This window comes from Nyctereutes procyonoides, unplaced genomic scaffold (genome assembly GCF_905146905.1).
Source record: "Nyctereutes procyonoides isolate TBG_1078 unplaced genomic scaffold, NYPRO_anot_genome, whole genome shotgun sequence".
Taxonomy (NCBI): domain Eukaryota; kingdom Metazoa; phylum Chordata; class Mammalia; order Carnivora; family Canidae; genus Nyctereutes; species Nyctereutes procyonoides.
This window is the reverse complement of record NW_026575128.1, coordinates 2,953,674-2,964,811: the sequence shown is the minus strand read 5'-3', so window position 1 is coordinate 2,964,811 and position 11,138 is coordinate 2,953,674. Positions and strand designations below refer to the sequence as shown.

At 50.0% G+C, this 11,138-nt stretch overlaps 1 protein-coding gene and 1 pseudogene across 2 annotated transcripts in view; one reads left to right on the top strand and one right to left on the bottom strand.

Moving 5' to 3' along the window:
• Positions 1 to 154: 154 nt before the first annotated feature.
• PPT1 (palmitoyl-protein thioesterase 1) overlaps positions 155 to 11,138 on the bottom strand; it is a 28,795-nt gene continuing 17,811 nt past the window's right edge. Inside the window, exons 6-9 of one of the 2 annotated variants that reach the window (XM_055341557.1) lie at positions 5,951 to 6,041; positions 4,660 to 4,758; positions 3,126 to 3,197; positions 155 to 1,676 (exon numbers count right to left, since the gene is read on the bottom strand). In XM_055341557.1, coding sequence (XP_055197532.1) covers positions 1,554 to 1,676; positions 3,126 to 3,197; positions 4,660 to 4,758; positions 5,951 to 6,041 — 385 coding nt within the window. In that variant the 3' untranslated portion in view covers positions 155 to 1,553. The remainder of the gene's footprint in view (positions 1,677 to 3,125; positions 3,198 to 4,659; positions 4,759 to 5,950; positions 6,042 to 11,138) is intronic. The other variant, XM_055341558.1, reaches the window with a different exon arrangement.
• LOC129520527 (grpE protein homolog 1, mitochondrial-like) lies at positions 8,447 to 11,065 on the top strand (annotated as a pseudogene).

The window sequence follows — 11,138 nt, the reverse complement described above, 5'->3', positions numbered from 1 at the left end:
GATGTTAAGAATTTTTTCTTTTTAAAGTAAACTCTACCTCTAACTTGGGGCTCAGAACTTACAGCCAACCCCGGGATCAAGAGTCGCATGCTCTACCGATCGAGCCAGCCCGGTGACGAGAGGTGTATTGATTGAAAAGAAAAAGGCCACCAGGGATAAGAAACTATTCTTTATTTTAGACATCATAAAATTTTTTTCACATCCCCCCACTTATTAGCCTTAATCCTCATCTTTTCGTTGAGAAATAAAGCTTGAGGAGGTGAGGGAAAATCATAAAGGGTAAACTTAGCAGCACTAACAAGATGCTTCCCTCCAGCACAGCAGTGGGCCCACACTGGCATTCCGCAGAACAGTCTTCCAGAAAGTGTTCATAGGTTTTCTCAGGTGGGGGAGTAGAGGCTAAGATTTCCATGCTCTAATAGTGTCAGCAAACAATAGATAAAGGTTAGTTTTCTTTATTGTAACTGGAATTCTCAATCTTTAGTATCCTAATGTGAACTGATCTCCAACAGGAGAAAAGGAATGTGCAATACTCTGAAACTTTTTGAACAAATAATCTTTTTTTTTTTCATTAAATACATCAGAAATAGTTTAGAGTGTACTGTAAATACAGTCTTTGGAGATGGGAGTTAGAAAGCCTGATCTCTTCCCATCGTCTGCTAAAACCAGCAGCGGAGTGATTCTAGAATGCAGACCACTGGCCACACTGAGAAGGGGACAGGTTAATCAAGGATGGAGTGGAAGGGACCAGCTGTGTCCTCACTTTCCATTTCTGCTTGTACACTGTTTGCTCAACTGAAGTATAGCTGACATACAGTTGTATATTTTTCTTCACTCCCCTAAGTTAAGCAAGATGTACCCCCCACCCCTGTGCCCCTACTTTAAGTAATCCAATTGGGCACTACTTCCCCTCTTTTGTGACAGAGCAACTAAGTCATCACTACCTGAAGAGACCAAAAGAGTGCTGCTGAGACAAAGACGATGGCCCAGCAGGACGGGCCAAACGCTGCACACCACAGAAGACCACGTATTGTGCAAAGGGCAACGTCAAATACTGCAGAAACACTCTCTAAGCAATACTTTCACAAGCACTGGTTCTATCTCTACCAGCAAAACCGAGAAAGCATTTATGGTCACAACCCTGGATACTGGCCGCCTCTTGGGTTTGAAATGTGGCAAGGCTTTCCTGGAAAAGGTGTCTGCCCCTAGACTCTAACTGCTTCAGTTTCAGCCTCATCTGGGCACAGTTCTGACACTGATCTGCAGCAGACTCGGTTTCCTAAGACAGCCTGACCACATCAAGGGGTTGTAAAATAATCTCCATGCATGGTTATTAACTAATTAAACTTGCATTCAACACCATATGCTGATAGGATGAAGCAAAGGATAAGATTTGAATCTTAGATCTTTCTGAGCAGGGCATGTTAGGTGATAACTAGAGGGAAGGATTAGTTGCAAGCTGGATGGGAGCTCAGGCTTAGGCATGAGGGGAATGGTCTTCTGGTTTAGAAGGGCTCGGGGCTCCCTGAGCTCTGGTGTAGACTACAAGGGTTTCACTCAAGGAAGGGTATGATGTGGGTATAAAACCATTCCTGAGACAGTTGAAGATGGTCCCCTTCTACAGCCAGGAACACTAGCTGTCCTGCATTATCCATTTCCTTTAGCCCCAGGCGGTCCTGCAGAAACAAAGACCATAATTAATCAAGAGCCTTAATGAAAAGTTTCACAGTTAAAAAAGTAAAGAAACAGGATGTTCATTTGGGGTACGTGCTCAAAAGTATAGTCTTTCCCTCAGTAGTAAAATTGAGGTGTATTGTTGAAAGTACCAAAAAGGATGCCTCCCAGTTTGCTTCCTGAGCATTCAAAACATATATTTAATTGAGATTGTTGTCTACAGAGTTCTATATTCTGCTTTCTGGAAAGTTTCCTAAAGCTTCTGGAGGACCACTTATGTGGGTGGGCCAGCCACCAACAAAACTGGCTCAAAATGTCAGTCAAGTGAGACAGACCCAAAGACAGGAAAGCGTTAGCTTAAAATGTACCCAGCCCTTCGGTAACTCAGACGCTTTTCGCGTCCTGCAGTTCAAAAAGGCCTTCCGGGCAGTGCCACACAACAAATACAGCTGGGAGGACGTGCAGTGACGGCCCCGGAGTGCTACTTCTGCTGCAGCTACTGATGGTTTGACTTTCACGATAGGGACGTTCTTAGTTGTAATTTCCCAAACTCAAAAGACCCGCCCCCCAGCTTCCCTATCCTTTGATCTCACCCAAGCTGGGGCACCAAGAGAGGAGACAACTCGGCCTGCAAAGTTAATCGGAGGAATTCCAGCAGAAGGCAAGTGGTGCAGAGAGCACTCGCGCCCTTGGGGTCCAGGGTCCACCTCCAGTATATATTCCTTAGCGTGTGGAAAGCCCCAGAACTAGAGGTAGGGGAATGGTGCACCCTCTGCTTGAGAAACAGAGCCTGCTGTGCTTCCTCTTCAGGCTCCTGCAGGGGGACCTCTCCTCCTCAGTGCTCGGATTTAAAAACAGGACCTCACGTCCACTCGTGTTTTAAAGTTAACACCTTGGGCAGCCCCGGTGGCGCAGCGGTTTAGCACCACCTGCGGCCCGAGGTGTGATCCTGGAAACTTGGGATTGAGTCCAGCATCGGGCTCCCTGCATGGAGCCCGCTTCTCCCTCTGCCCGTGTCTCTGCCTCTTCTCTCTGTCTCTCATGGATAAATGAATAAAATAAATATAATAATAATAATAATAATAATAATAATAATAGTAATAATAATAAAGTTAACACCTCTCCCATGTTCTCACGATGCGCGGGGGCTGCTTGGACTTGCAGTCTGCACATCAGCAAAGGAAGCCAGTTCGAATCCTTTCTATCAGGAGGAGGAAACTGGAGATGATGAGACCTTTGTACATACTTGGAAACCATGAGGTACAGCTCCTGCGTCCTTCAGGGTGTACGTTTCTGTAAACCAGCGCTGGCCTAACAGCACCCTCACCAGCCTCACCCGTCGCAGGCACAAGCCAGACGCCTCTGTGCACCTACTGCTCGGGGGTGCACAGGACGGACAGCTGCAGGAACCAGGAGTTGAGTAAGACAGCACCTCGCTCCCCTCCGGTTACCTGTGTGTACAGAGCGGTCTCCTGCAAGGGAATGGTTTCCTTGGCTTGGCCACTTCTGTAGAATCCGAACCACTGCAGGAGAGGAGCAAGAAGGAAGATGATCACACACACCGCACGCACGCAGTGTTAAGCTAGGACCGGCCGGCACCTAAGACTACCACCCAAAGTATCACAAAGCTGCAGCAAAGAGTAAAAATAGAGTTAGGTCTTGAGTCATGTCTTTTGAAGGGTGGATCCTGATGGGATGAGTTAATCTTTCCAAAGAGCTTTCCAATTCCCCAGAATTCCGGTTTCCTACAATTATCGAGCACCTACGCTGTGAAAACCCTTGTGCTAAATTTGACATTTGAAGGTGAATATATATATGGGTCCCTGTTTTCTACAGCTCTAGTCTAGTGAGGCACGGAAACAACCGTTGGGCACAGGGATCAGCCAACTTTTCTGTAAAGGCCAGATACAAAATATTTTAGCCTTTAAGGGCCACATGGGTGCAATTACCCAGTGCCGCCATTCCAAACAAAAGCAGCCATGGAACAAGATTTTAAAAATGGACATGGCGGGATCCCTGGGTGGCGCAGCAGTTTGGTGCCTGCCTTTGGCCCAGGGCGTGATCCTGGAGACCCGGGATCGAATCCCACGTCGGGCTCCCGGTGCATGGAGCCTGCTTCTCCCTCTGCCTATGTCTCTGCCCCTCTCTGTGTGACTATCATAAATAAAAATAAAAATTAAAAAAAAATGGACATGGCTTAAAAAAAAAGTAAAAATGAATATGGCTGTCTTGCCAAGAAATTCTGTTTATGGACATTGAAATTTGGATTTATATAATTTTTATGTCATCAGATATTCTTCTGATTTTTTTTCCTAACCATGAAAAAAATGGTTCACAGGCCATGCAAAGGCAGATGGCAGGGTGGATCTGGCCGGCAGGCTGCAGTTTGCTAGTCCCTGGTGGCCGGACATAAAAGAGGGAGCAAACTCTGCTTGGAACAGGGATGGCATCCTGGATGGAAGAAGTGACTGTGGCACTTGGCCTTGCAAGATGAGCAGGAGCTTGTCAGGTGGAGCCCATGGAAGGGCACTCCAGAGGCTGAGAAGCATGAACAAAGACACGTAAGAAAAAATTTGTGCTAAGCCCAGGGCATTTCAACAAGTATAACATGGCTTTGGGCGCAGTGTATGGTGTTGGTAATGAAGGAAGCTTAGGTTGGAAAGACAGGTCAAGGCAGGCCTTGAATGCCAACCTCAGGGATTTCTAGACTTTGGGCTCCTGGTCTGGGTCCCAGGTCCCCTTGGAAAATGTGGTAAAAGTTACAGACCCTTCCTCAGAGAATGCAACTACATACTCTTGCAAATAATTTCGGGTGGTGGGGGAATAATACCCCCCAGTGTCTCATTTGTAGACCTCAGGTGAAGAAGCCCTGCTCTACACAAAGGTGGTGGAAGGGACTGAAGGATTTTCCCCAGCAGGTGGCTCTATCTTAATGCCATCTACTCCTTGGGTCTCTGGGCGTGGCTCGCTGACGCAGCATCTCACCTCAGAGTCCACAGGATCCACAATGGAATCGTTGAGAAATTTCACCATCACAAACTTCTTCAAGGCCATCAGGTTTCTCTTGTAGGACTCATTGATGCCCTGGGGAAAGGCCAGGTTCCAGCACTCTGGCCTCCCCAGCCCTGGGCCACCAGATTTCCTCCCCGTGATCAAGGGCCGCTCTTCCAGCTTCCGGCCCAGAATATACCTTGTACAGGCCTTTCTCACCATCCTAGCTGACTGGCAATGCCCCCACCTACCACAGCACTCAGATGCCACCATGAGTTCATCACCGCACTCCCTGGGTATCCGCCACAAAGGTTGAAGGCCACCGTGAAAGCCAAGGCACGAGGAGAAACTACACATTCTTGGTGGTTCTGCGAGGCTGTTCTGTTTCTTCCCCGCTAGCCCTCAAATTTTGTTTTAAAAAAAAAAAACCGGGATCCCTGGGTGGCGCAGCGGTTTGGCGCCTGCCTTTGGCCCAGGGCACGATCCTGGAGACCCGGGATCGAATCCCACGTCGGGCTCCCGGTGCATGGAGCCTGCTTCTCCCTCTGCCTGTGTCTCTGCCTCTCTCTCCCTCTCTGTGTGACTATCATAAATAAATTTAAAAAAAAATTAAAAAAAATAAAAATAAAAAATAAAAAACAAAAACCTGGGCAGCCCCGATGGCTTAGCGGTTTAGTGCTGCCTTCTGCCCAGGGTGTGATCCTGGAGACCCGGGATCGAGTCCCACGTCGGGCTCCCTGCATGGAGCCTGATTCTCCCTCTGCCTGTCTCTCTCTCTCTCTGTCTCTAATAAATAATTTAAAATAAATTAATTAATTAAAAAAATAAAAAACAAAAACCTCTAGGCAGGCACAATACAAACTGAGCCACGGAGTTTACCAGAATCTCCCAAACCAAGCTCGTGCCTGGGCCATATTCGGTGCCCTCTGCAGTCTCTCTTCTAAGTAAATCTCACTTCTGAGAAAATCAGACCCCCAAGGGACCCACTAGGAAGGCCTCCCTCCCTCAGTGAGGACAGCAGCAGTGCTGGTCCACCGAGGCCAGCGGCACCCGACTGAGCTTCCCTGCTGCTTCACAAGGAAAGGAAAAGGACCCGAGGGGGGAGAGCCAGATGAATGGCAGCCTTCCAGAAAGAACTGCCGCTCAGAAGCACGGCCTCCCGAGAGCAGACCTTGCGCCTCCCAGGGTCTGTCCAGGGCGTCTGGGCGAACGCTCATGGCCCACCTGTCTAATGCCCCCAAAGCGAACCGAATGCAGCGCCGAGGCGCTGGGGCTGGGTGCTTACCCGCTCCTGATTAATATCGGCCAGGAAGATGCTGTGGTTGCGGTACGTGTCCTCCTTTATGGGGTCGTGCCAGTACTCTGCTTGCACCAGGCTGCGGGGAGGAGGAGGAACGAGTGAAGGCAGCCCAGCCCGTGGCAGGCAGGACACAGGGGTGGGGGGTGCACGGCCGACTGAGTACCCGGTGACTTCAGAAGGACCGAGAGCAGGGCCGCCGGGGCGCAGGCCCTGCCCCGAAATACAGCAGAGGGGACTTCCACTCATGAAGCGGTTCAGTAACACACACCCGAGGCGTGGAAGTGCTACTTAGCTCCAGACCCGGGCCCACCGGTTTGGGAAAAGGACTGATTTTTTTTAAATGTGATGAACCCTTTTTTTTTTTTTTAAAGATTTTATCTATTTATTTGAGAGAGAGAGAGAGGGCATGTGCACAGGGGCAGGGGGAGGGGCAGAGGCAGAAGCACACACACCCCACACCCCACCCCTCCGGGGCAGGGGCCCGATGTGGGGCTCGATCCCAGGACCCCAGGATCATGACCTGAGCCGAAGAACACGGGTGTTAACCGGCTGAGTCAGCCAGGTGCCCCTGAACTGCCCATTTATAAAATACTGACAGCGGCCCTGCTCTGGTCCTTGCGTCATGGCGCTGCGGCTCCCCGGTCTCCCTCAGCAGCAACCCGCAGGACCTGCCCGCACACGGCAGATGCGCGGCGGGAGGCCTCTGCCGGGTGCCAGGGGCCAAGCCGGGGATGTCGGGCAAGCTGGGAAGTCGGTGGGCACTGAGGGAGGGGCGGGACTTCAGCTGTGAGCAGAAGGGAGGGCAGCACGGTTAGGCAACCGCAGGAAGACACTTCGGGAGTGGGTGGCCAACGGTGTCACCTGCTCAGAAGCAGGGAGCTCGGGGCATCCATGCGCTCACACGGGAGGCCCATCGAAGTTCCTTCAAAAAATGTTAAGTGCGGGCAGCCCGGGTGGCTCAGTGGTTTAGCACCTGCCTTCGGCCCAGGGCGTGATCCTGGGGTCCTGGGATTGAGTCCCGCATTGGGCTCCCTGTGTGGAGCCTGCTTCTCCCTCTGCCTGTGTCTCTGCCTCTCTCTCTCTCTCTCTCTCTCTCTCTCTCTCTGTGTCTCTCATGAGTAAGTAAAATACCTGGAGGAAAAAAAAAATGTTAAGTGAATAAATACAAAGTTCTCTGGATGTTGCTTGCCTGGGTTCCAGAGCCCGGGGGCTGACAAAGGCAGGCAGTCGTCACCGGTCACTCTTCTGCGTGAAAGGGAACCAGCTGAGAAGGGGCACCGGGCAGAAGCCCGGGGCACAGGGCGGCCAAGGGACCTGGGGATGAGCAGTAGCCGCACGTGCTGCACGAGGAGGAGGAGCCAGGGAGACCCAGAGAGACCCAGAGAGCAATCCTGGGCCTGGGCTGTTCTTCTCTCCTAGTCACCCTGGGAAGGGCCAAGGTCAGAGGTCAAGTGACCCTAGCAAAACCACATAGGCCTATTGGGGGGGGGGAGTCTTGGGGGGCTCAGCTGGTTAAGCGGCAGGCTCTTGGCTTCGGCTCAGGCGGTGATCTCAGGGTCGTGGGATCGAGCCCCGCGTCGGGCTCCAGGCTCAGCAGAGTCAGCCTGAGGATGCTCTCTCGGACCCCCCACCCCGCTCGCTCACGTGCGCATGCGCTCTCTAAATAACTTTAAAATATCTTTTTAAAAAAAACCTACATAGTCATCGACAAGGTGGGATGGGAGCCTAAATCTGCCCAAGTCCACACTCTTTCCAACGCAGCCCACTCAAGAGGCAGTCACCCCCCAGACACGGAGCCGTTGCCCGAGGCCTGCTCTAGCCACTGTGGGGTGGAGAGGGGCACTTACCAGACCCTGGGTCTATCCTATGCACTGACATACAGTAGCCTATTTAATCCTGACAAGAATTCCATGGGGCGGCACTATTACCAGCCTCCGGTTTACAAACGAGGCAGTGATACCCAGAGTGCTTATGCAGCTTGCCCTGGGTCTACGGTGGGGAGGTAACGGAGCCAGAAGGGCCTGCATGCAGCCCACACCCATGCAGCCTGGAGATGCAGACAACACCACTTGGTACTGCACAGACCTGGCTTCCAATCACCGGTCTTCGCCTCTTGGAGCCGGACTCTTTACAGGGTTGTCATGAAAATTAAATAACAGTAAAGCTTGGGTGCCTGGGCGGCTCAGCTGGTTAAGCGTCTGCCTTCAGCTCAGGTCATGGTCCCAGGGTCCTGGGATGGAGCCTCGTGTGGGGCTCCCTGCTCAGCGAGGAGTCCGCCTCTCCCTCTGCCTCCCCTGCTCATGCTGTCAAATAAATAAAATCTTAAAAAAAAAAAAAACAACACAGAACTGTAAAGCTCACTAAGGTGTCCACTCATGGCACAAATTCCACAAAAGGTGGTGCTCTCAGACCTGCCACCTGCTCTATTCAGTGCCCCCCACCCCCACCCCCGCTCTAAGTCCAGCAGCCAGGACCGTCTGCACGGGGAGATGCTGGTCCAAGTCCTGACACCAGAGGAACAAGAGCCTGAAGCAGAGGAAAGGAAAGCAGAAGCAGAGGTGTTGAGGAGATGGCCAAGCCCTAAGGAATTCTAATCTAAATCACAAGATGATTTTTGGTAGAATCTGACAACCTGATTTTATTTTATTTCATTTTATTTGACAAACTAATTTTAAACTCCAGATGAAACAATAAAAGTCCGAGTCATGGCGGCTCGGTGCGTGAGGCTGGCGCGGCACAGCCTCCCGGCTTTGGCGCTGTGTCTCAGGCCATCTCCTCGGCTGTTGTGCACAGCTACAAAACAGAAGAACATTGGCCGGAACTTGGAAGAGGATGTGGGTCAAAACGAACAGAAGACAGATACTCCCTCTACAGAGAAGACACTCATGGACGAGAAGGTCAAGCTAGAAGAGCAGCTGAAGGAGACCGTGGAGAAATACAAGTGAGCTTTGGCAGACACTGAAAACCTGAGGCAGAGGAGCCAAAAATTAGTGGAGGAGGCAAAATTATATGGCATCCAGGGCTTCTGCAAGGACTTGCTGGAGGTCGCAGACATCTTGGAGAAAGCAACACAGAGTGTCCCAAAGGAAGAAGGTCAAAGACGACAATCCTCACCTGAAGGACCTCTACGAGGGGCTCGTAATGACCGAGGTCCAGATCCAGAAGGTGTTCACAAAGCATGGCTTACTCTGGCTGAACCCCGTAGGGGCCAGGTTCGATCCCTACAAGCACGAGGCCCTGTTCCACACGCCGGTGGAAGGGAAGGAGCCAGGCACAGTGGCACTGGTCAGCAAAGTGGGGTGCAAGCTGCATGGGCGCACTCTGAGACCTGCCCTGGTGGGGGTGGTGAAGGAGGCTTAGCTGCCTCTGAAGGGCTTCCATGGGGTTTTTGTAATCACTTGCTGTCACTCTTGAAAACCTGGCTCGTTTTCTCTATGAGTACTTTTGACCCTTTCCCAAACCTTGTTGGAAAGCTTTAGTAACCAGTGGCTAAACAGAAAATTAAGCCGGTTGCGCAGATGTGTTCATGAACTTTAATTTGGGAGTCTGTTCATTGATTTCTAATACACCGTTAATAGCTGCGCACGCTTTGAGAACAGGCCGGCGGGTCACTACTGGACTGTGGGGTGTCAAGGATAAAGCTCCAGCTGCTTAAAGCCTGGTGGTGTCCAAATCCCATGAACAAATAAAACACCTTCGGGAACCCTGCTGTTTGGCTGGCTGGCCACCCAGCCTCACCAGGCCCTCCGGCACCCTGGCACACAGGGTCCTGGGTGCTCAGCCCATACCTTCGTTCATTGAAGGGAAGGTGAGACTCTAAGCACGTTCCTTCCCGCCCAGAAAAGCTTCTTGATGCCCCTGCTGAAGAACACGTGTTAGTTCAGTTATAGTTCATTACTGTTCAGCTGCTGAAATGCCCAAGCCCTGGCTCCCCCAGGAGACCGGAAGTGAGCACATGCATCTCAACAGGTCTCAACCGCCTTATTTTGCTGGTTACTGAATTTGAGAAAATCTTTTTTGCCCTGTTGTTCATCCATTTGTAGAAATTTTCAGATCTCTATTAGCTACTCACTGGAGACCTGAAGATATTTTCCCTTATAAGATGGACTTTCTCAAAATCCGAGGACTGCTTGCTTGGTATATTTTAAATGTTAATGTTTAATTTTTAAATTTTATTTAAGAGGATTAAAGCCCTACTATGTTTAAAAAAAAAAAAAAGAAACAATAAAAGTCCAAGACCAGCCAAGACTTAAAGAAGAGCTGGGTACAAGTTGCTATAGTAACTAAAGCAGTGTGCGTGCAGGGTGGAGATAGAACAGATAAATGAGTGGAACAGAAGAGCAGCCCAGAAAGAGATTCAAGCATAGAAAACCCCAGGTAGATGAAAACATGAGAATCAAAACAAAACCTTAAAAAAAAAAAAATCAGACAAAAATATGGGATAGGAATAGCTTTGTGCTTCAGTCCTAAGGATGATGAAGTGGCCTGAATCCAAATTAGAAGCTGCTGTATCTGATGCTGGTGGTAAGACACTGTGAATGTACTTAAGGCCCCTGAACTGCACACTTAAAACAAAATGGCAAATTTTGTTTTATATATAACATATATATGTTTTACCGCAACATAAAAAAATTAATAATGTAGAATGCCCAAACCAATGAATTATATGCTCTAAGTGACAGAACTATATGGCATATGAATTAGATCTCAATAGAACCATCTAAAAAAAAAAAATCTGCTGTACCAAATGAAGACACCATAGGGCATCTTGGTGGCTCAGTGGTTGAGGGTCTGCCTTTGGCTCAGGGTGTGATCCCGGAGTCCTGGGATCAAGTCCTGCATCGGGCTCCCCACAGGGAGCCTGCTTCTCCATCTGCCTGTGTCTCTGCTTCTCTCTCTGTGTCTCATGAATAAATAAAATCTTCAGGAAAAAAAAAAAAGACGACACCATAAATAAAACTAAAAGATGGGATCCCTGGGTGGCGCAGCGGTTTGGCGCCTGCCTTTGGCCCAGGGCGCGATCCTGGAGACCCGGGATCGAATCCCATATCGGGCTCCCGGTGCATGGAGCCTGCTTCTCCCTCTGCCTGTGTCTCTGCCTCTCTCTCTCTCTCTCTCTCTCTGTGACTATCATAAATAAATTTTAAAAAATTAAAAAAAATAAAACTAAAAG